At 42.3% G+C, this 20955-nt stretch overlaps 1 protein-coding gene across 7 annotated transcripts in view; it reads left to right on the plus strand.

The window, feature by feature from the left end:
• Window positions 1-20955, plus strand: part of LOC100747045 (homeotic protein antennapedia) — a 247000-nt gene that overhangs the window by 221305 nt on the left and 4740 nt on the right. For all 7 annotated transcript variants that reach the window (XM_033319431.1, XM_012382460.3, XM_003487410.4 and 4 more), the window contains one exon: window positions 12890-14460. In XM_033319431.1, the coding sequence (XP_033175322.1) occupies window positions 13656-14460 (805 nt within the window). In that variant the 5' untranslated portion in view covers window positions 12890-13655. The remainder of the gene's footprint in view (window positions 1-12889; window positions 14461-20955) is intronic.

The following is a 20955-nucleotide window of genomic DNA, read 5'->3' on the forward strand; positions in this document are numbered from 1 at the left end:
ACGTAATCTCAAGACTTCCATCTTCCTATTGACGTCTGCTTGTCTAAGCAAATATGCCTTTAACGTACATTATTTCAGCCATTCGAGTTTGCATATGTAAACGTTCGGATACTTTCGTCAGCCACTGTATTTATTTTTCCTTTCTTAAAATTGCCAATCTCCCGGCGCACTTTTAACGCTTAGAACTACCGATAGTTAACACGAAGCTATTTTTACCAAAACCAGTAAAAACGACTGGTCTTTAAAAAATACCTAATGATAGAATATTTGTATATTTATTGATTTATTTTTCTTGCAGAAGCAATTCCACGTTATGTGGTACATTTTTGATATTATTAATCCATCTGGGGCCATCGTCCCTAAACGAGGGTCCACACGTTTATAAAATCGTAGAACCAGTCGTTTCGACTACCGCGGTATTTCTAGCGTTAGCATCTAGCGATCTAGCGATGGATCCGGAATTTTCCTGGTAATTGATATCGTCGTATCGAACGATTCGCGGTAAAAATTTTAAAACGAGTGGCGAGTTGTACGAAACGAGGAAACTGGTTAATTGGGGTTAGATAAACAGATAGCGGGACCCTTTTACACTTTGACAAGTACCGGTCATTTTGATTAGTATTGGTACAAGTAGCCTCGATACAAAATCATTTTCAGTATGAATACATAAAAAGGAAATTTAAATTCTTTATATTATTCTTTTAGTTATCGTTGCGAAAGTCATTACATCATTACAGAAAAAAAATATGGCGTGGTAGTTCTAGTGTTAATTCTCCGTTTATTACAGCAATTCCACGGTTTAAAACAGTGCCTCGTTGTCGCTCTTGTTCCCGTGACTTTATGCTGCCAGAGGTTCCCTTAATTCGCCTACTATCTCGCTGCGACTTTTAAAGTTCATCCAGGAAACTTTCATTGCTTCTTGATGGACCATGAGATAGTACGAGGTGTCCCCCTCAGACACGGTTATTAACAAAGTGGAATCTAGATCTTGTGGAATCTTGCCGGCGACTTTTAACCTCGTCAGCCAGGTGAAACTTAACATTCTCAGGAAACGCCGCTTTTTATTTGTGTACGCAATGTCAGTGCTCGAGATCCTATCGGCTTTGGCTTTCACGCGCAAACGAAGTCACGCGCGTCGTTTAGTAGTTTTTGTGTCGAAACATCTTGATCTGTCATGTGAATAAATTATCGTTAGAAAAGTTAAAAATTAATTTGAAATTCATCTTTGAAAGTATCGATAATATAAATGTTACCAAATAATTCTTCAATTTGCAAGCTTATTTGCCCTTTCACAAGCTTTTTAATTTCCGAGAAAAATTAGTTTTTTATCCAGTGCTAATAATAAACAGACATTTTTCCAGGAAGTTGCGCAAGAAAATCATTGCACTGAAACCCATTATGACTTTCGCCAAAGATCAATATACTTGTCGTTTAGTTAATTGCTTAATTACCTACTGAAATACAATGTTGCGTATATGTACGCGACATCTTACGGGCAAAAGTTCAACCTCGACAAGAGAATATTGCGACGCCGGCGAGCGTATCTTCTAAGAAAGTGAAATAAAAGATTTGAGGAACAACGAGTGTAAATAAATTTCTGTGTCTAATCCGAATATTAAAGGTTCACTGTCAGCTAAACGACCTCGTTTCTTTCGACTGTGATAAAAATGTCGTAGCTGCAATTCTGTTGGTTATCTCGTGACGAGATAAAACGGACTAGATCACGTGAAACAGTTTAACGAGAGCAGCTTTAATTTCTCCTGATTTTTCAAGAAACCATTGACCCTCGAGTCAAAACGTGCCGGGGTCGAAAAGAGAAAGCTGACTGCCCTAAATTTCATGGGTCGTAGAGAAAAAAGTTTTCACGAAAAAATGTGAAAGTTGGGTTCGTTGCGATTCTCCTAGGCTTTTCAACGCTTTGCCACCAACGTGACAGGAAGTAAATGGCAACGCTGGATGTTAGGCACCCCGTTGCGAGGACGACGCGCAAAATTCGAGCGATCTACTTTGAGAATTCTCGGTGCTCCCTCGCTCTTCTCTTCTCTTCTCTCGATTTCTCTTCCCTCTGTTTACTGTTTTTGCGTTACGAACCAAGTCGACCTGTGACCATTGAAATCGATATAACGTAGATCTTGACGTTTCTACAGTTACGGCCGAGTCGACGCAGCTGCTTATTTTAGAAATTCATCGTCGAAAGTAAAGAGCGTGTAAAAGTTATTGTTGCCATAAAAAACTCGTTATATTTTTTGGCTTTCGTTTTAACTGTAATCTTCTTATCGATCGGTATCTCTTCCTTTGGCGAGAAAGCTTTTTCGTGTAAAGATACTTGATATTTGTAAGTGGAAAGTAGTCACGCGAAGCTATCAGGCGTGAAATGTAGCTAAATAATTTTGCAGCTAATCAAACTTTCGAATTTATGCAAACAAAATTTTGTTTCCATGCTCGAACTGATTATCTCTCTTCGGTCTGGCGTTTAGCTATCTTTCTGATGTTCTCATTTAATTCAAGGATGATGTTCGGCGATTAAAATGGCCGAGGAAATTAGCACGATTCCGAATAGGATTATTCGTCGCGTTTCTACGATTGCCTTTCGATTTAACGAGGCCAATCGAGATGATTCGAGTAAATTACGTCCGAAAATCCGCTCTATTTATCGCTCTATACTTTCCGAAGCTTCTACTCGTCGTCCGTCGCGTCGAATAAATTACAGCGATTGGTCGTAGGAGACGCATTATTCATCGTATCGAGTTTCGCCAGAACGTGTCCATATTTGTGATAATTTCAACACGTTTCACGAGCTGATATATATTAAAATATTTCGTCCAGTCACATCTGCTTACGGGATACAACGTCATACGTTATGTGTCATCGGCGAAGCAAAGACGTTTGCCTCTGCATTTATTATATTCGTGCGAAATCCGCTCGTCGATTGCATCACGTTCGCCAACGCCATGTTCATATTCAATTGTCGAAAGCGGAAAAACGATTGTTTCAATGGCGTCGCAGGCGGGAGAAGTTTTTTAACACGTCGAATGCGACGGTGGTCTCCAGTAGACGACAAAGGGGTTTTCATTCATTTGACAGGTGTAAAAATTTTTTTCTTTTTTATTTAATTCTTTACATTCACAATTTGTCCAGTTAATGTGTAAAAATATGTACTACAATTTTCCATATGCGTATAAATATTCTATGTAAAATATCACGTGTAATCTATATACAGGGTGGTGATAACTGGTGGTAGAAGCGGAAAGGGGGTGATTCTACGCGAAAAAAGAAGTCGAAAATATAAAATAAAAATTTTAAAAATTAAAAAAATAACGCCAATCGAGACAACGATCTACAGTGAGATGCGTTACAACGAGACGCGATAAAGTGCAGGCGTACCGACCGAAAATTCAAAGTGGATTTTCTCGTAAACGAAGCCTCGAACGAAAAATTTTTACTCTATATTTTCGACTTGTTTTTTCGCCTAGAATCACCCCCTTTCCGCTTGTACCACCAGTTACCAACCACCCTGTATATTTAGTGTATTAGTAACAATTAGTAAATAAAAATAGTAAAAATAAAAAATAGAAGTATAGTAATAATATAAAAGACTTAATAGAAGACTACCAAGAAAGAGGAGAATAAGTTAGGCTACTTATTTCTTATAGGAAAACAGTTTTAAAATTCAATGTGTTTTCAATCAGTGCCACGCTACTAAAATTCCTATTTAGTTTCCAAGTTAAACATACTTTTTCTTATCTTTCTCAAAACTTTGAAAGTCACACTGTTAAGATATTCCTCGTTTGTCTGACAGAAGACTTGATCAACTTCAAGAAGCTTAAAAAATTATATGTCTTTTATATGTGAAAATTGTATGTGATATTTGAGGTTAAAAAATTATACGTCGTATCAAAATTTTCTTATTTAATCCTAAACGTTAGAATCGAAGAGCCAACAATTCCGTGATCTGCAATTTTTTGTTTCGTCGTTCGTTTGAAAATGATACGCGCAACATGGACAGGAAGTTGTGCAGAATGTGTTAACGAGATTCGAAATCGGGCGGCGCGAAAAAAAAAAAAAAAAGAAGGGAGAAAGAAAAAAGGAAATCAATCACGTTGGTAGCCGATAAAGGTTTCATTGAAACGAGTGTATCTACGAGGACAAAAAGCGTTATCGAGCACGTGGTTACCTTCGATCTACGCGACCGGAAAACAAAAACAACTTTGGTCGGGACAGCTCGTTGAAAAATACGAGCGTTGATAATCTCGAATGCAGAATTGAGAGGCGAGCGAGAGAAAAATAGAAAAAGATAGGATGGTAACTGACGCGATGCGACCCAAGTAAGTTGTAAACTAACAGAAGAGAAAAAAAAAAAAAAAAGAAAGAAAGAAAGAAAAGGGAGGTTAAAATGTACGCGAGGTTGTAATACATATCGTCGGCTAGCAAAACACTGGTAGGATTTATCTACGACGTTCATGGTCTACTGTTTCGACCCTCTTCTTCCTCTTGGCACACCCTTCAGCCAGCAACGCTACCCGGAAGTCTATATGTGTCTCGGTATCTCTGTTTATTATAAATATGTCTAAATATACCAGCATTTTGGTACCCACGATGGCGAATTATCTTCAACGTGTAACACGATCCTGTGGTTTTTCGACCGTTTCAAAAATTGACAGATGCTCACGAAGAATTTAATAATCTGCTTTTTATCTGTTCGAACTCGATTTTGTTATATAGCTGTATATTATTCGCCGCGATTTATCGTGATCGGTAATTTACACTTTGCAAAGGATTTATGAAATATCGGTACGATTTTGATATCATACGTCGTAACGAATTAATATGTTGATTTTGCGAAATTGATTGTAAATAGCATATTTCATAAAAGCAATCATGTATGTCAGTATACTTGAACATATCGACCGGCGTGAAAATTGTATATCATTTATTCACCACGCAAAGTGCTATTGCCCGCTTCCATATTATGATACACCGATACTCGGAAGTTAAACTGGTTAATTTTATTTTTCATGCAATAGTAGCTCGTGTTCAGATAAATAGATTCAATCGCTAGGCGTTCATATATATGAATATAATAATTAATAATAATATAATTAAACGCTAAGCTGTTTATCCAAACAAATGAAACTGTGTAAACATACAGTGACTGCAAAGAATATTCACGCGCATCCTTATCTACCAACGAAGCGTTTTTTATTAGCTTCTGCGCTTCATAGCACTCAATTTTGCTTGTCATATGTAAACACCGCTGAACGATACGAACTTCAATACACTTGCATGCAATTGAGCGGAGATCTCGAGTAAGAGTCCGAAACACACGCAGCATGTTTTGGCAAGGAGCGATTAAGTTACAGTGTATCAGGTTTCAAGCACCTAACGTGCTTCCTTCGTTTGTAAACATTCGCAGATATCTACAGCTTGTTATACTGAAACGATCGACAGGCACTGCAAAGCTATTTCGTTGGCAACTAAGTGATTGTGGATTTTGTCATTATTACCTAATGGCCAAATCACCGATATACCTCTCACGCAATTGGGATATTATGCTACTAAATCAACTACTGTCAGAATGTGTCATTGGTGGTCGCGCATTCGAGCATTCCTTTTTAGGTTAGGTTAGGTTTAGGTAGGTATTAGGTTATCCGAAAAGTGTCTTTCTCTTACAGACAGGCGCGTCTTTGTTCAAACATGAATCCTAATCTATCAAACGTTGTGGTCTTTATCTTGATGGAATAAAAAGGATCGTACATAATTCTATAAAATAATATAAAACAGAAAACGTTGTGCGTCCATTATTTTCTTATAAAACGAAAGCAATACAATGTTGTAAGAATGTTCGTAGCTCCACTGGTAATCGCTTTAAAGTATCCGCAGCGACCTTTATCGTAGTTGAAAGAACCTACCTGCTGCGATACTAAATGTTATCGGATTCCTGGTGAAACACGTTCGCCAGGATGGATTTTGCAATCGGTGGAAGCGCGGGACGGGAACGAACAGTCAGGTCCGTTTCTCGCGGTCAGCTGACGCGAGACGATGCGAACTCGGTAGGGGAAATGGAATTACGGATGCGGCGTGCGTGGAGAGCGACATAAGCTATTGGGCGGCCGGCTTTTGAGCGGCCTTGCAAACTGGTTTCCTGCAGGCCGACTCGATTATGCTAATCGCATATGCATGTTAGCATTTGGCTGATCCGCTGGCGTGTTGGTTCTCCGTTCACCGGTCCGGCTGCCGCCAGTTCGATGTGTGTTCGCGTAAACGATCTCACACACGAATAGAACCGCGATCCTTTTCGATGGAGCAGCGGTGCGCTCGAGAAACCTTGATCGCGGCCACCCTTCAATGCCTACTCGACCTTCCGCCAGCTGGACACCTTCCACCGTGCGTAACGGTATTCTTCGCTGATTTCCCTCGACTATACTTTGACGCTGTCCGTTACTCCTCGTGCGAGGTTTTTCTTGCCGGGGATTTTTCTACGGGATGAAAAGAAATTCATGTGGATTCAACGATAACAAGTTCGTTCGCTTTTTATTCTTGTATACGCTAAGAAAAATGTTGGAATAATTGTTTAGAAAATATAAACATATGTGTGTGTGTGATCTGAATTTATAAAAATGAGGAATGAAGAAATTACTCGAAAATACGGTAACGCTTGACCTGTTTCTTCGAGAAAATGAATTTATTACAGTGACTAGAAAAAGTATTCGAACATCGTGGTATTTATCGTTGCTTGTACGTGTGTTTTCTCGCGTGTATCTATTAGCTTTTGAAGGTGTTGGAAATGTAGAGCAAAGAATTAAAGAGGAATCGATGAAGCAGCAAGACTAAAACTTTCTTTTCACTTTTCTATACTTTTCATTCGAGAGTAATAACGTTTGAAATAAAGAAAAGTATAACGAGTGTACGTATATGTGAATATCTTCGAGGAACAGTTCGAGCGATATCGCATTTCAAGATCACATTCGGAGAAAGATCCCGTCGGTGTTTACCACGCGCGAGACGCTCTCGCCGATAATATCACTCCATTGCATTCCGTTCTATTTACATTTCGTGTGCATTGTGGTTTTGCAGATTCATGGGTCGAATCGAGGTGGCGAAGCATCGCGAGAATCAAGAGATGTAGCGATTGCAACACTGCCGAGTTATAGCTATCTTGTTCCATCTAATCTCAGTTCTCGACGACTCGCCTCCAACCATCCAGAATGAACTGTATATATTAGGTTGGTAACTAAGTTTGTCATTAGTTGGTAATGACAAAATCTGCAATCACTTAGTTACCAACCCGATACAATACATTTTCGACTTTCGCACGAGAAATCGCCCACGATTTTTTCGATACACACTCTGTAGTTCTCGAATCGACAACTTCTTCCATTTGCTCTTGTAACTTATTGTTACTTGTAACTCTTGTAACTTATCGTTGTTGTAATTGTTTCTTCCTATCGTTCTAAAACGGATAATTCTAACGAGACAAATAAAGAGGGCGTTGGAGAAGTAATCGTACTATTGGTGATTGCCACCTAATGACAAAATCCGCAATCACCTACTTGCCAGCCCAATAGAACGCGTTGTAACGCAGAACGACGATCTTCGCGAAACTCGAGTTTATCCGCGCTTCGTCAATTTCCGATTGAATAAGATTTTTTTCCTAAATACTTGCACATACTTAACATTGAAAACATAATGTTCCTCGGGATTGAAGTTTCCTAGCGAAAATTGTCCTGCTGAGTGTTCTAATTTTTCTTTTACGCGAAATAAGATCGACAAGAGTGCGTTTTACTACGCCAATGAACGTTTATCGTCGGCTTTCTCGGCTCGATGGCTACACATATTCAAGAGGATGGAAGTGATGCAGATTTCGAATCGAGATAAGGGCACGCTCAGACAATTTGCTATGTAACAGATACGTTTGTTAGAAAAAAAGTTGCATAATTATTTTATTCGAACTGGTTCGTGGGTTCGAAAATGCGAAGGATTTCTTTCGTTCTCGTCGCGTAACTTCGTAACCGGACTTCGCTAAGCATTTGCTTATTACTAACGCGGTTCGTAAATTAATGACATGCAATTAGTGTTCCCTATGAGACTTTAATTGCGCTGCTACGTCTGTTTCCACACTGCACGATCGATGTAAATATTCATCAAGCTCAACGATTTCGCGTACCGATATTTGTAAATTTTGTCCGATCTTTATCTATTGCAACTTGTTTCTTCTGTGTTAAATTACGTCATACTAAAAAAAAAAAAAAAAAAAAAAAAAAAAAAAACTAAAAAATATAATTAAAGTAAAAAAGTCAGACACGCGGTTTCAATTATGCTGAAATACTATGTGGGGATATAAAAAATGTAGATAGATAAGTTAATCGTGTAATATCTTTCATCCTCTTTTCCGGTATCACAACTCGAAGAAAAAGTGTCCGATAAATTGTCGGATAAAGCGATCGATAAAATCTTTCATTTCGGGAAACTTTGGATAGAAAAGTTCAAATACATTGGCACGCGTAAATAATCACCAAATTATTAAAATTGAAGATTGAGGAAGTCCTCGACCTTAAAAAATTAAAGATAAAAAAAAAAGAGGAAAGAACTAAAAAAGAAGAAAATAAACTTTGCCAGAGAAATTAAAGCATACTGTCATGGAGACTCAAACATTTCTAACACCGGCGTTTAGCTAGTTTCACGCCTATGTATCAAAATTTCCAAAATTCCAACCGAGCCTTCAATTATCAAATATTTTTCCGAACATTCATCAGTCTGTCGTAAATATATTCACCGAAACGAACTTTCCAGCTATTCCACGTGCGAAGCGTTTATCAATAGCTGGATCAGACGCAGCGGAAGTTGGGAAAAAAAGCCGCCACGAGAGCAGCGGGAAACGCGGTGGTCGCAGGGTTCCGATCGACGCGGCCGGAACTGGAATGCGCTCTCAAGGTCGTAATTTTATGTTCGCTGTTTTTTTTTTTTTTTTTTCTCTCCTGGATGGATGGAGAGTGAAGAGGTGGCCTGGTCTGGTTCGAGGGTCACCGTTTTACGACCTCGTTTAGTTTACGACTGTTTCACGGCGTGCGAACGACTGGCACGAGCTACGAGTCCCATAACTGTCAAATCCCGCCGCCACCGTTTACGGTGACCACTGAATCTTCCAGCTGGCCGCGATATTTCGTCGTTTATTCGAACGACGCTGTTCGAACGACCGCGTGAAACTTTCATGGGTGATCGCGCGACTATTTCACCGCTCGATTAGCATTCGTCAGTTTATCGCTCGGACGGCTGGTGGTATCGTGTTTCAACGCGAACGTTTTTGTGAAATGGCAGCAGGCAGCAGTTTCTGCTTCATTTTTTCCTTTCTTTCTTTCTTTCTTTCTTCATTCTGCTACTACGTTTATACTGCTTTCTTCATTCTACGTTTTATGGCTTCCTGTTTTAAGCCAGGGGAAACGGATATGGCGATGTTGAACGTAAAGAAGATGCAGGCTATTTGCTAATGTAATAAGATTACATAGGTAGCGTGGCGAGCGAAACGGAGGCAGGAATTTTATATTTGAATCGAAGATCGGTCGAGTGAGATTTCACCGCAATTGGTACGCCATAGATAGATACGTTGTCCGGTTTTATTTAAACGTTTTGCGACTGAAACGCGTCGCTGACGCGGACAAGTGGTTATTTTATTCAAACGGATCAATAGCAAAATGTCTCGTGTAAATCGTGCAACTTGCGAAACACTACGTTTCAATGTTTATACGTTGTACGAATGAAAGTAGGATTGAAAAAAAGAAACCTGCTGATAGTTGCATTTGATTTGGACGGTGTGTTCGAATAATTACTTGAAAGGAATCAAACGAGTTTGTGTGCTCGATGGCTTTTGGGAGAATCGTTGCTCCAGCTAATAGAATGACAACTTCCTTTTACAGCTTGATAACAACGACTAGTAAACAACTGCGAGGGACAAAGAAATTCCCCAGCGAGGAGCCATTTTGTTAACTAGAGGCCATCATAGCTGCCTGACGTCACTTCCATATCCAACTATGGCGTCACGTGACGCTCCACCCTGTTTTCAATCACCTTGGACCCGAACCCACCCAGCTGTCAGACACGCTCCACCCCGTTTTTTCCACTCTTTCTGGCTATCGCCATCGCCATCTGCCGGCAATAATATGAACTTCTTAGAGCTTTAAATGGCTAGCTAGTTTATGCCCTTTCCGGTCGGTGTCACCACCGAATAAAGCTCGATGACCTGAATTCGTGCCCTTGAAAAAGTTGCGGCGTCCAAGCAGATTTCGACATCGATAGTCACGCGGAAGAATTTATCTGCCATTTTTCCAGTCATTTCCACCGCTCAGGAAGCGGCTTTCCGTTAAATACGAGTTCCCTCTACGTAATTAAACGCCACTTTCCGACGAGAGAATAGCAAAAACGTTTTCACGGCAAGACAATGCGAACGTTTCCGATAATACCCAGGCGTGACGTTTTCCATTTCAAACGGTTTATTACACGGCTGGCGTAACAGCGATCGCGTTTAATCGCGCCAAAGTAGGAAGCTCTGTGCTAAGCTGCGTTCGAACGAATCTCTTCAAAAGAGGGGAAAAAGACAACAAAAAAAAAAAGAAAAAAGAAAAAAAGAAAAGGAAAAAAGGGAAAGAGGATAGCAGACGGAAGCAAAGTGTTACGCGTCGCGTGGTTCCAATGGAAACGAGCCGTAAACCTCGATCGCTGGGAAAGAGGTTGGCGAGGTAGAGAAACGAGAAACAAAAATAACTCGCGCCGCAGAAGGACAATGTTGCTGTTCCGTGGAGGGGAAAGAATACGTAAGGGCGAGCCCGTAAAGCGGGAATTGAGTTAAAATCCTGCGAGAGGTAGAATTTATACGCGATCCAGGCGGGCAGCGGTGCGGGGAGCGCGGCCAGCCGAGTACGGAGCGCATGGAATCGCTATCGGCGGCCATTCATCAATCCGAGGAATCAATACGCTGGAATTAATGAAAGCGCCGCGCGAACAGCGAGCTAGCGGCCGGAATGTTAATCGCGATCGTCCCGCGTCCGACCCATTCCCGTGTACAGCAAACTCCCAAGGGCCCCACCTCCACCCGTAGCCCTTCAACCTGCCACCCCTCCCCTTGCCCTTATCCTTCCCCCCACCCTTCGAGCCCCTTGTACATCCGTCCCCGTCTCCCATGCCCGCGTGCTCTCTACCATTACCAATACGACCACCGTGCTGCCCACAATGCCGTCGCACCGTGCATTCTATTCTCTCGTCTGGAATCGCAGCCCTTTTTTCCCTTTTTTATTACTTGCGGAATCGGCGATCGTTCGCTCCTCTCGCTCTTCCAACCAATTTGTTCTGTAGATGGCTGGTGTTTGTTCGTTTATAGAAACTGGTTCTAGGAATTGTCTGTTTAATTGTTTAAGGCTATAGTTAGTATGGTAGATGTGCATTCGGACCAACTGGCGTTCTGCTGTATGAGGTACCCGAAAGCCGCAATGCACGCGTTTATAAGTTGATTGCCAGCTTTTATGGAAATTTCCATTTTTATCTAACAAGAAATCTAGGAAGAGATTTGTTTTATTCGATAAATATCATGATAAGTATATTAGTATGGTATATCTTGGATATCTGCCCATATTACTGCCCATATTTTTTTTTTAATAAACGCATAAGGTTCAGTCTACTTATAAGAAGAATCTGTATACATGTTTACTCGTTTTCAAGTACTCATTGAATTCAGAACGTCAGTTTATTATTCGAATACTCATTCACTGTAAACATAGCTTAATGCCACGACTGAATTGATAGAAAGCATTCGAAATAGATGTTTAGAGACTTTATTTGCATACTTCAGGCGAATAGCTTTGATTATGTGTAGAGCGTAGTCCATTGCACGAAGGAAGTAGGTTTCGTTGTTGATTGTCAGGCATTTCAGTCGCGTCAAGTGGTATGAGACAGTAGGTACACAGACACGTGATATTCAGGTGGAAGCACTGAGTTAAAAACTAACTTCAGGACGATACCGGTGAAATGACGCACGGTCGGTATGGAAGGTTTCCGGGCCTGATCGGAAGATCGGTCCGGAAGATTGAAGATCCAGCCGATAAAGGACCGACGGATCGTCGATGTTTCGAAATTTTCGAAATTACCGGTATTGTCGCGACTTTTCGTTCTATCGTTAAATCTATTATTAATTAAACGAACGTTATTGCTATGCGTAATGACTGTCTGTTACTCTATAGAAAGGATCTCTTTAATAAAATCAATTTCACTGTATCGGAAATATAATTCTCGTTCTCTGGAACTTTGTTTTGCCTGATGTTCTTAAAAAGAAAGGCAACGCCACGATTCTAGTTACGTACTAACTAACGAGTTGCGCGGAATTCATGTCGGCAAGCAGTGCAACAAAAAAATTAGTAGACTTAGGGGGAATCTCGACGAGGCGTTCAGTAGCCGTGTTGCTTAATGGACGGGAATTTTCCAAATTTAACGATCGTTTAGCCCGCCCACACAGAAGGGACAAGCGAGTTTGGCGTCTGGGCGATGGCCGTCACCGTGACGAGCACGTGTGTAACTCGCCTTCTGTCATTTACAGTAAAACTCACTTCTGTTCGTTCAGTTCGTCGAAAGATCAGCAAACGGAGCTTTTGCCGGCTTCAGCGACTGTTCCGATGGACGAGCTCGGTATAAAACACGGTACTTTGAAACTCCAACGAAATTCCAATCTATTTCTATCCGTATGCTTTTTATCGTAGAGAAAAAGAAATTCAAAATGAACAAAGCATGGCGATGAAACGAAAATCTGTTTTTTTTATTTTCTCGTCGAAAATTGTCGCCGTTTTAATATTCCACCATATTTTAATACGACGTACGTAAAATCAATTGAATCGACTTTTTCATGTTACAGGTGTGGCATAACTTCGTTAGCAGGGTGGACAGAGGAACGGAACGTGTCTGGAGCGGCTTGGCGTTTTGAACGAAGGTACCACACCGAAGAAGAACTCTGATTACCATCTTACCCCCCCGCCCCCCCCTAGTGTACAAGTTTTAAACCTGCCCCCTAAAGTATTCCCCGCAGCTTTGATAACTCACGGTTCTGTAGTGCTCCAGTTTCTAGTTTTTCTTTCTATATCGATGAGTCGAGTGTGATAAACGGGCAAAGGAACGAGACAAGAGTATTATAGAGGGTATACGTAATTTGATGATACGCTAAGTGATTCACGGTGATGTTGGTGTGATACAAAGAGTGTTGCGCGCGCGCGTGTTGTCCGAGAGTGAGCGTGAGGAGAATCGCGCCGGAGGAGGAGGTGATACTATATGTATAAATAATAGAAATTTATTCGTGTATATGTAAGGACGTGTGCCAGTGTGTCCGTACGCAGGTATTCGAGTACAAAGAAACGAAAAAAAAAGAAAAAGAAAAAGAAAAGAAATCCGACTATTAAAAGTGAATAGAAGACAAAAACAAGCATACAGTTTGCCAGTACGAAGACAGGGAAAAACGAAGAGGAAAAAGAAGAAAGAAGGAGAGGAGAGGAGGAGTAGTAGGTGGAAAATAAATTGAAAACCCTGCGAAACAATCAAAGACTAAGAAACGAAGAAGTGTGAGGACACGTAAGGGAAAAAAAAAAGATCGAGGTGGCATTAGAAGGTGGGCCAGGTGGGACAGTAGCATGAGTTCGTACTTCGCGAATTCGTACATCCCGGACCTGCGTAATGGCGGGGTGGAACACCCGCATCAGCATCAGCAGCACTACGGTGCCGCCGTCCAGGTGCCCCAGCAAACGCAGTCGGTACAACAGCCATCTCAGCAAACCGGGGATCCATGCGATCCTAGTCTCCTACGTCAGGGAGTGCCTGGCCATCACTATGGGGCCGCTGGTAGCCAGCAAGATATGCCTTATCCGAGGTTTCCTCCGTACAATCGGATGGACATGCGGAACGCGACCTATTATCAGCATCAACAGGAGCACGGCAGCATGGACGGGTTGGGTGGTTACAGGTCGACGTCCCCGAGCCCCGGTATGGGCCACATGGGACACACACCGACCCCGAACGGACATCCGTCCACTCCTATTGTCTATGCGAGTTGCAAGCTTCAAGCGGCCGCGGTCGATCATCAGGGTAGCGTACTCGATGGACCGGACAGCCCGCCATTGGTCGAGTCGCAGATGCACCACCAAATGCATTCGCAACATCCTCACATGCAGCCGCAACAGTCACAACATCAGCAGCAGCAGCAGCAGCATCAACATCTTCAGGCGCAGCAGCAGCACATGATGTACCAACAGCAACAGCAAACGCAGGCGGCGTCGCAACAATCTCAGCCTGGCATGCATCCGCAACAACAACAGCAACCTCAGCAACACCAAGGGGTGGTCACGTCGCCGCTTAGTCAGCAACAGCAGGCCGCTCCTCAAGGTGCGGCCACTGCCAACCTACCAAGTCCGCTCTACCCGTGGATGAGAAGTCAATTCGGTAAGAAAATGTCTGTTGCTTGTTGTTAGATACAAATTCGCCGATGTCTCTGATGGATATGACATAACCTCATATTGCGATAACGTACGATGCGCTGTATCGGGAATTTGAAGTCCCTTGAAATACACAAAATTGTTTTAGTCGAATGAAAATAATAATTTAGTGAAACATAACACGAAAATAATAATTCGAAGACGTTACCTGGTCTATAAATTTAAAGGGTTAGGAAGGCCACTAGAGTAGTAAAAATCGAGAAGCAGCCATCTTGAATGTTCCATTTGCATCCGAATTACCCTGGTCGTTACCTGTGTTTCTAAAATCGTACAATGAACGTCGCTTCGAAGGAAAGAATCTTTTCTATCTGGCAGTAACAAAGAGAGAAGAGGAGAGATGTTACATTGGTAACAAGTCAGAGAGGAGATAATACGTGAGGCGGTTGTCGAAAATAGGCTCAAGGATTTTTCCGCGTGACCAAAAGGTTCGGGTAGAAAGCAAGATTTCTAGAGAGGACGGCGGCAGGTAGTCGGCCGCTTTCAGATTTATGCAACAGTAGGTAAAACTAGACCACATTCGTACGGTTCGCAAGCCAAGATTGGCATAATGTCTCCAGTTTCTAGGTATACCGACATCCCGAGTTATTTATTGCCCTGACCTTTTAGCTCTCGCTGGTTTCACCACACGTAAGCGTATACCTCCCCATAAAAGTTCTCTTGCTGACTGTGGCCGTGTTGGCTCCACGGCTTGGCAGAGTCTCCGCTCATCCACTTTTATTCCCATGATAACTCGCGGCTGCTCGCTTCCACTCAATGGTATGCTGAACTAGTTCGCTTGTTTTCACTCACCTTTCTTCGTCTGTCTAGTTAGACAGGAATCTAGTATATCGAACGACTGCTACTTCTTTCTTCCAAGTGCTTTCTGCAAAGACGACGGCAATTTCTATTTAGAATTCGTTCTATTCGACGAAATTCCAGCCTCTTCGTGATCTTTACGAAGCCGAGCGTAATATATTCGAGGGAACAAGAAATATCGCCTGCTTTTCAAATATAGGGTTGTAGCGCAAGAAAAGCGTCAGGAAATCTGCTGGAGTCGACCGTGACTGCAAAGAATCGCACGGGTAATTTCGGAATAATGAGTTGGGAATTTATGGCAGCAATAACCAAGTGATAATAGCCGTTTTCTTTAACCCAGAGGTATCCGTCCCGGGTTGGCTAAGAGCACAGGTTCCGGCGCTCCACTGTGCTTGCTCTTGTTTTCTTCACCCTTCCCCTGATCCTGCAAATCCGAGAAAATGCCGCAACCTTGCAAAGTCAGGCTCCCTCGACCCCTTTTCCTTGTTACCTTAGCATTCAGTTGCTCGATGAACTCTGCTCGAGTTAAATCTTCGCTTCTTCAACTCGAATTGTTGCAAGCACTTACTTACGTATATCGACTTTCAACATACGAATTTTTTCCTGCTCTTATAAAATCGTCCACGAGCTGCCACCTGTTCTTTGCCGGATATTTTTCACGTAAGTGTAATTCGAAGTTTTATACGTTTTGTACTGTTCATTTTCTACACTGGATATGGAGAATGTAATAATCTTACGAAACCATCTCTCGGTTCAATTCGAAAGCTAGTACCAACCTGCTTGATTCGCCGATAAACGATGCGGTACACGAATGACGAGACTGGTCCATACTCTTCGTTGCCAGTCAAAAGAAGAAAGAGGATCGAGTGCCTGAATCTGCTCACAGATGTCGGCACGCTTAAGTCTTTCCGATGGGTTGTCCAACGATATATGTATTCGTTGCTCGTGCTTTATCTAGTAAGCGTATTGATTTCGTATTATCTTCGCCATATCTTTTCATAAGTAAACAAAAATGATTCATAAGCAAAGCACGATATACATTTACACCATCTATCTTCGAACAAATCTTACAGAGAGAATCTTCTATGATCATTTAAAAGCAATAAAATATGTAGCTTTGTATCAATAATTCTCTCGGTTTAACCATTATAAACATAGTTCCGTGTTGTATATGTGTATTTCGATTCCACACGATTCCATCCATCGTGTATTTATTAGCCATTCGAAACAAGATCAATCGGCTCTCACATCAGTGTCCATGTATTCTAACAAACATCCTTCATATCTGGTTTCGATACTAATTCGATCTATGATTATCCACGACTATTCGTTCTTCTCTGGTTAACACCGCTCATGAGGTTTGCCACTCGATCCTATTACCCTTACAGGTCTACCAATCATGATAAACCTCATATCAATTTATCTAGCTATCCATTCGTGGCCGTGGCTGCCTGTTTCTTTCCACGTTGCAAAACACCAGCTGAGCTAAGCGTGCTATAAGCAGGACTCCATGAATAATGCATGGCTCAATTTTATAGATGCAGGTGCTCTCCCGGGCATTTGCCCGGTGAAACCGCCGAGATTCCCTGGCACCTTACGCGGGACATTTGCGTTACATAGGTTAGGAAATTCCGGCATAGTTGGCTGGCTCGCGAAACCCCGGCATGCGAGTGCGCATCGGTGTCGTTTACTGCCGAACATCACGAAACGCTTCGTGAACGTGCGCACGACTTTCATCGTGAAAGCTTCTTCTATATACAATGACCCTTTGCCCCGCCTTTGATTTCTTACGACCACGATTTTCGTTAAATATCCCTAGCCACCTGTCGAGTCACGTGACAGCTTCTGTCGTATTACCAGTCCTAACCATCGCATAACTAGTGTTTTTATTATTCTTCGAAATGTCAATATGCGTTACAATGCACGATAATTCCTGTTTGCCTTGAGAAAAGGTAAACGACGAAAGTAGCGAAGGTAGTTAAATTGGAAAAGAAAGATATTTGAATATATCTCAATGGAATTTTACATCTTTGCTAGTAAATATTGTTTTACTTGAAACGTTATGAGCCAGACGCGAACCATCTTTTCGTTCGAGATACATAATTCTGTGTGGACGTTGTAAGTTGCCCGATGCGAAGTTTGCCGACACTGAACTTCGGTAAAATTGTTCATTGTCATTCGTATGTTGCGTTCGCATGCATGCATGCACTCACATGCATAAACTTTCATTGATTAGCATTTTCTTTGTCGAATTAATTCGCCAGGCAGATAAAATTAGAACCAATTGCGGAGAATGATAGTATTCGGGGTTCGTGATCAAGTTAATTAGCTCGATGGAAAAAGAAAAGGTGAAAATTAGATTGCTCACAGGCTTATACGGATTCGACCATCGGTAATTGCGGTGTAACAACTGCAACAGCATATACGCGTTATCTCAGTTTATTCCGCGAAACGCATTATCATACGAAAAAATATAATATTTCTCGTAGCCAGGGCCCATGAAACACCATCGCGATATACCATAAAAATAACATACAATGAAGTTATAATTCAGAAGTTCCAGGCACCGTGACGTTTCCACGATTCCACCGGATCTTACGTTACAACACAAGCAAATGTTCTTTTTTATCCTTTTTCGTCATCGTTTCTCTTTCGACATCGAACTCGCAACGAAATTCCGATTTAACGCTGATCGATCGTAATTGTGTATCGATATTGCCTGGTCGAACGTGAATTGGTCGCTTTGGTTATCGATATCGCTGATGCTTTTAATACGTAAGATAATTGCGATCCTTTTGCGCGAAGAGATTTATGGTATCGGGTTCCTTCGGTTCTGCTCGGGCTCCCCCCCTCCCTCCACTTCGTCCCTTTTCTCCCCCTCACAAATAAGCATGCAGCGGTGCAGTTATACATAGGTGTGAGGCTTCCGTTATTGCGTACACGTGTACGTGGTACGAGCGCCACATTTCTTATGTAATCCGAGCACTGACACGAATGCTTAGCGGACGAACAAAGTACCACGGCGAAGAAACCGCACTACCGTCGAATTAATCGCGCGAAATATCTACGTAAATGGCCAATAACCCGTGCGCGTAATGAGGAATTAAAATGGCCCTTGCTCCGCTCCCTGCCTCGTTTTATTTCTCCTTTTTCCTCCCACTTTCTTTTTTTTTTTTTTTTTCTTTTTGTCGTACGACCTGGCTAATTGAGGGCGCAGATTTATAGACTGGATACGATTTGTTGGTCGAGGCACGTGGCCAGAAAATTTACCAGATATTAGCGCGCATCTTTTAGTTATTTGTTTTTTCACAGGTTCCTAACCTTTTCTCGTCGCTAACTTTTTTAACGTTGTCTTGCTATGTATAGTGGATTTTGATACATAGCGGCAGTGTGATTTTTTTAAATTGAGTATATAGCAGCCTTGACTTACTTGTGACGCGAATATTTCACGTTTATCGCGTTGTAAGATATATTCAAGTATTATTATTCCGTCAAATTGTATAACTAGCCTTATTTTTGTACGCCCGGTTTACTATCGCGCCATTACACGTTACATTTTGTCCTGTAAAATAAAACATCGGACGCTTACGATAGTGATAATCTACTCCGCGAGTTAAGGTTAGGAAAATCTGCAACATGCCATCTAAATGGGGGAGCGCGCGTAGCAGTAACAATTCTTTCGCTTTGTCGTGCAACTTAACCTAAAATGAAATTTTAATTTAAAATAAGGTACGATGCTTTCTCGTTCGAGGATGTCCGAAGGAACGCGCGAGGGTTAAGCGCGACCGCTCAACACCTGTAACCCTTTTCTCCTCGATATGTGGGAAAGATAAAAAGAAAGTCCCTAGATACCATGTGGCAGGCGTAGGGTTTTAATCTGGCGGGGGTCATGGCGATCAACATTCACATCTCGAAACGCGTTTCGTTCTAGTTCGCGTAGTGTCAGACGCCAGAGATTGGTGTCCGAAACGATGGCGGCTTCGTGAGATATTCAAAAAGAGATGGAACCCAAAGAGGCAAGAAAGGAGGAGCGTGGAGGAAACGACGTGAGGTCGAAAGGCAGAAAAGGAGAAGGCGAGCGAACGTGGTATACGGTGAGACAGAGAGGGAGGAAGTCGACCGGCGGAGGGCGTAGAAAATGTTGACGATGATGGATGAGACCATAGAAATCCTATGTCCGTTTGCTTTTTGGGCCGCCGCCATAAACTCCCGAGACAACTATGGACGATACGCCGTTGGGATATGGGCTCCTATTAAATCTGGAAATTTCGCCAAATTGGGGCGAGAAGGGTCTAAATCAATGATCTTATTACGCGTACGAATTATAGTTTTTTTTTTTTTTTTTAGAATCGCTGGGAAGAATTCTTGAAATTCTGGAAATTTAATATCAAGCAAGAATTTAATATCGGTTAAGAATTCGAGATTTTTAATATACAGGGTGGGCGGTAACTGGGATGATTCTACGCGAAAAAAGAAGTCGAAAATGTAGAATAAAAATTTATAGAATAAAAAAAGAACGTCGATCGAGACACAACGATCTACAGCGAGATCCGTTCCAACGAGACGCGATAAAGTGCAGGCGTACCGAGCCAAAATTCAAAGTGGATTTTCTCGAAAACGAAACGTCGAACGAAAAATGTTTATTCTATATTTTCGACTTGTTTTTTCGCCTAGAATCACCCCCTTTCCGCTTGTACCACCAGTTTACCAACCACCCCGTATATTTGCTTAATTCGTTATTCCTTATTCGTAAGATAACGCGTTAAAACACTCCCAGTTGTAATATATTTGCTTCATTTGTCGTTGCTTATTCGCCAGATAACGCGTTGAAACACTCCTCCTAACTTTCATTACAAATTCTCTGTCGTGAATTTCAAGATTCCCAGTTACCTCTGACCTTATCATCGTCCCTTGCTGTTGGTCGCCAAGGCTCCTCTGCGATGCGCCAGCAGGTGCAAACGAAGTGGCCGGGGGGAGGGGGGACGATCGTAGACAAAGTGGGACAACCAGCAAATCCAATAATTTCCTCTTGTACAGATGCATACGTCGCATCGGGCCCATTCCCGCTGCTCATTATCTCGACCCTCCAGCGCTCTTCCCGGGGGCTTTCAGACTCCGTCGTCTCCTCGTCCGGTTCTGTCTGTTCGTCTGCGGTCGAAAGGCCAAAAAAAAAAAAAAAAAGGCGGAGGGGGAAGAGGGAAGGCCTCCTATCAGATACTCTCAGCTCTCCTCGAGGGCTTCTAAGACCCCTCTATGAGTGTCAGTCGACTTGACGTTCTTCTTACTCCGGCGGCGACTTCTGTCGAATTCCTTTTTCTCTCGTCCTCTGCGAGAGTGATCTTGGCGCAGGTGGCTGTTCCACGCTTAGGACGCTTCCACTTCGTCCAGTTTCCTCAGACGAGAATAATCGCGTGCGGCTTGTTCCACGTTCAGAGGAAGCTGAACTCGATAGTCGATAGAGCGAGTTGTCTCTGTCCTTGAAATATGCTTCTCTTTATCGGCGATTACCGAAGACGCGTGCAACGTCTACGGCTTTGTTTTTCGATCGCAGATGCAGGAAGTTCGCGAAGCTCGGAACGCGACCCGATGCATAAACAACCCACGAAATTCCTCAACGAAGTTCGTCTTGACTGCGTGGCGCGACCCC

Source organism: Bombus impatiens, unplaced genomic scaffold (genome assembly GCF_000188095.3).
Source record: "Bombus impatiens unplaced genomic scaffold, BIMP_2.2 scf_0152, whole genome shotgun sequence".
Lineage (NCBI taxonomy): Eukaryota > Metazoa > Arthropoda > Insecta > Hymenoptera > Apidae > Bombus > Bombus impatiens.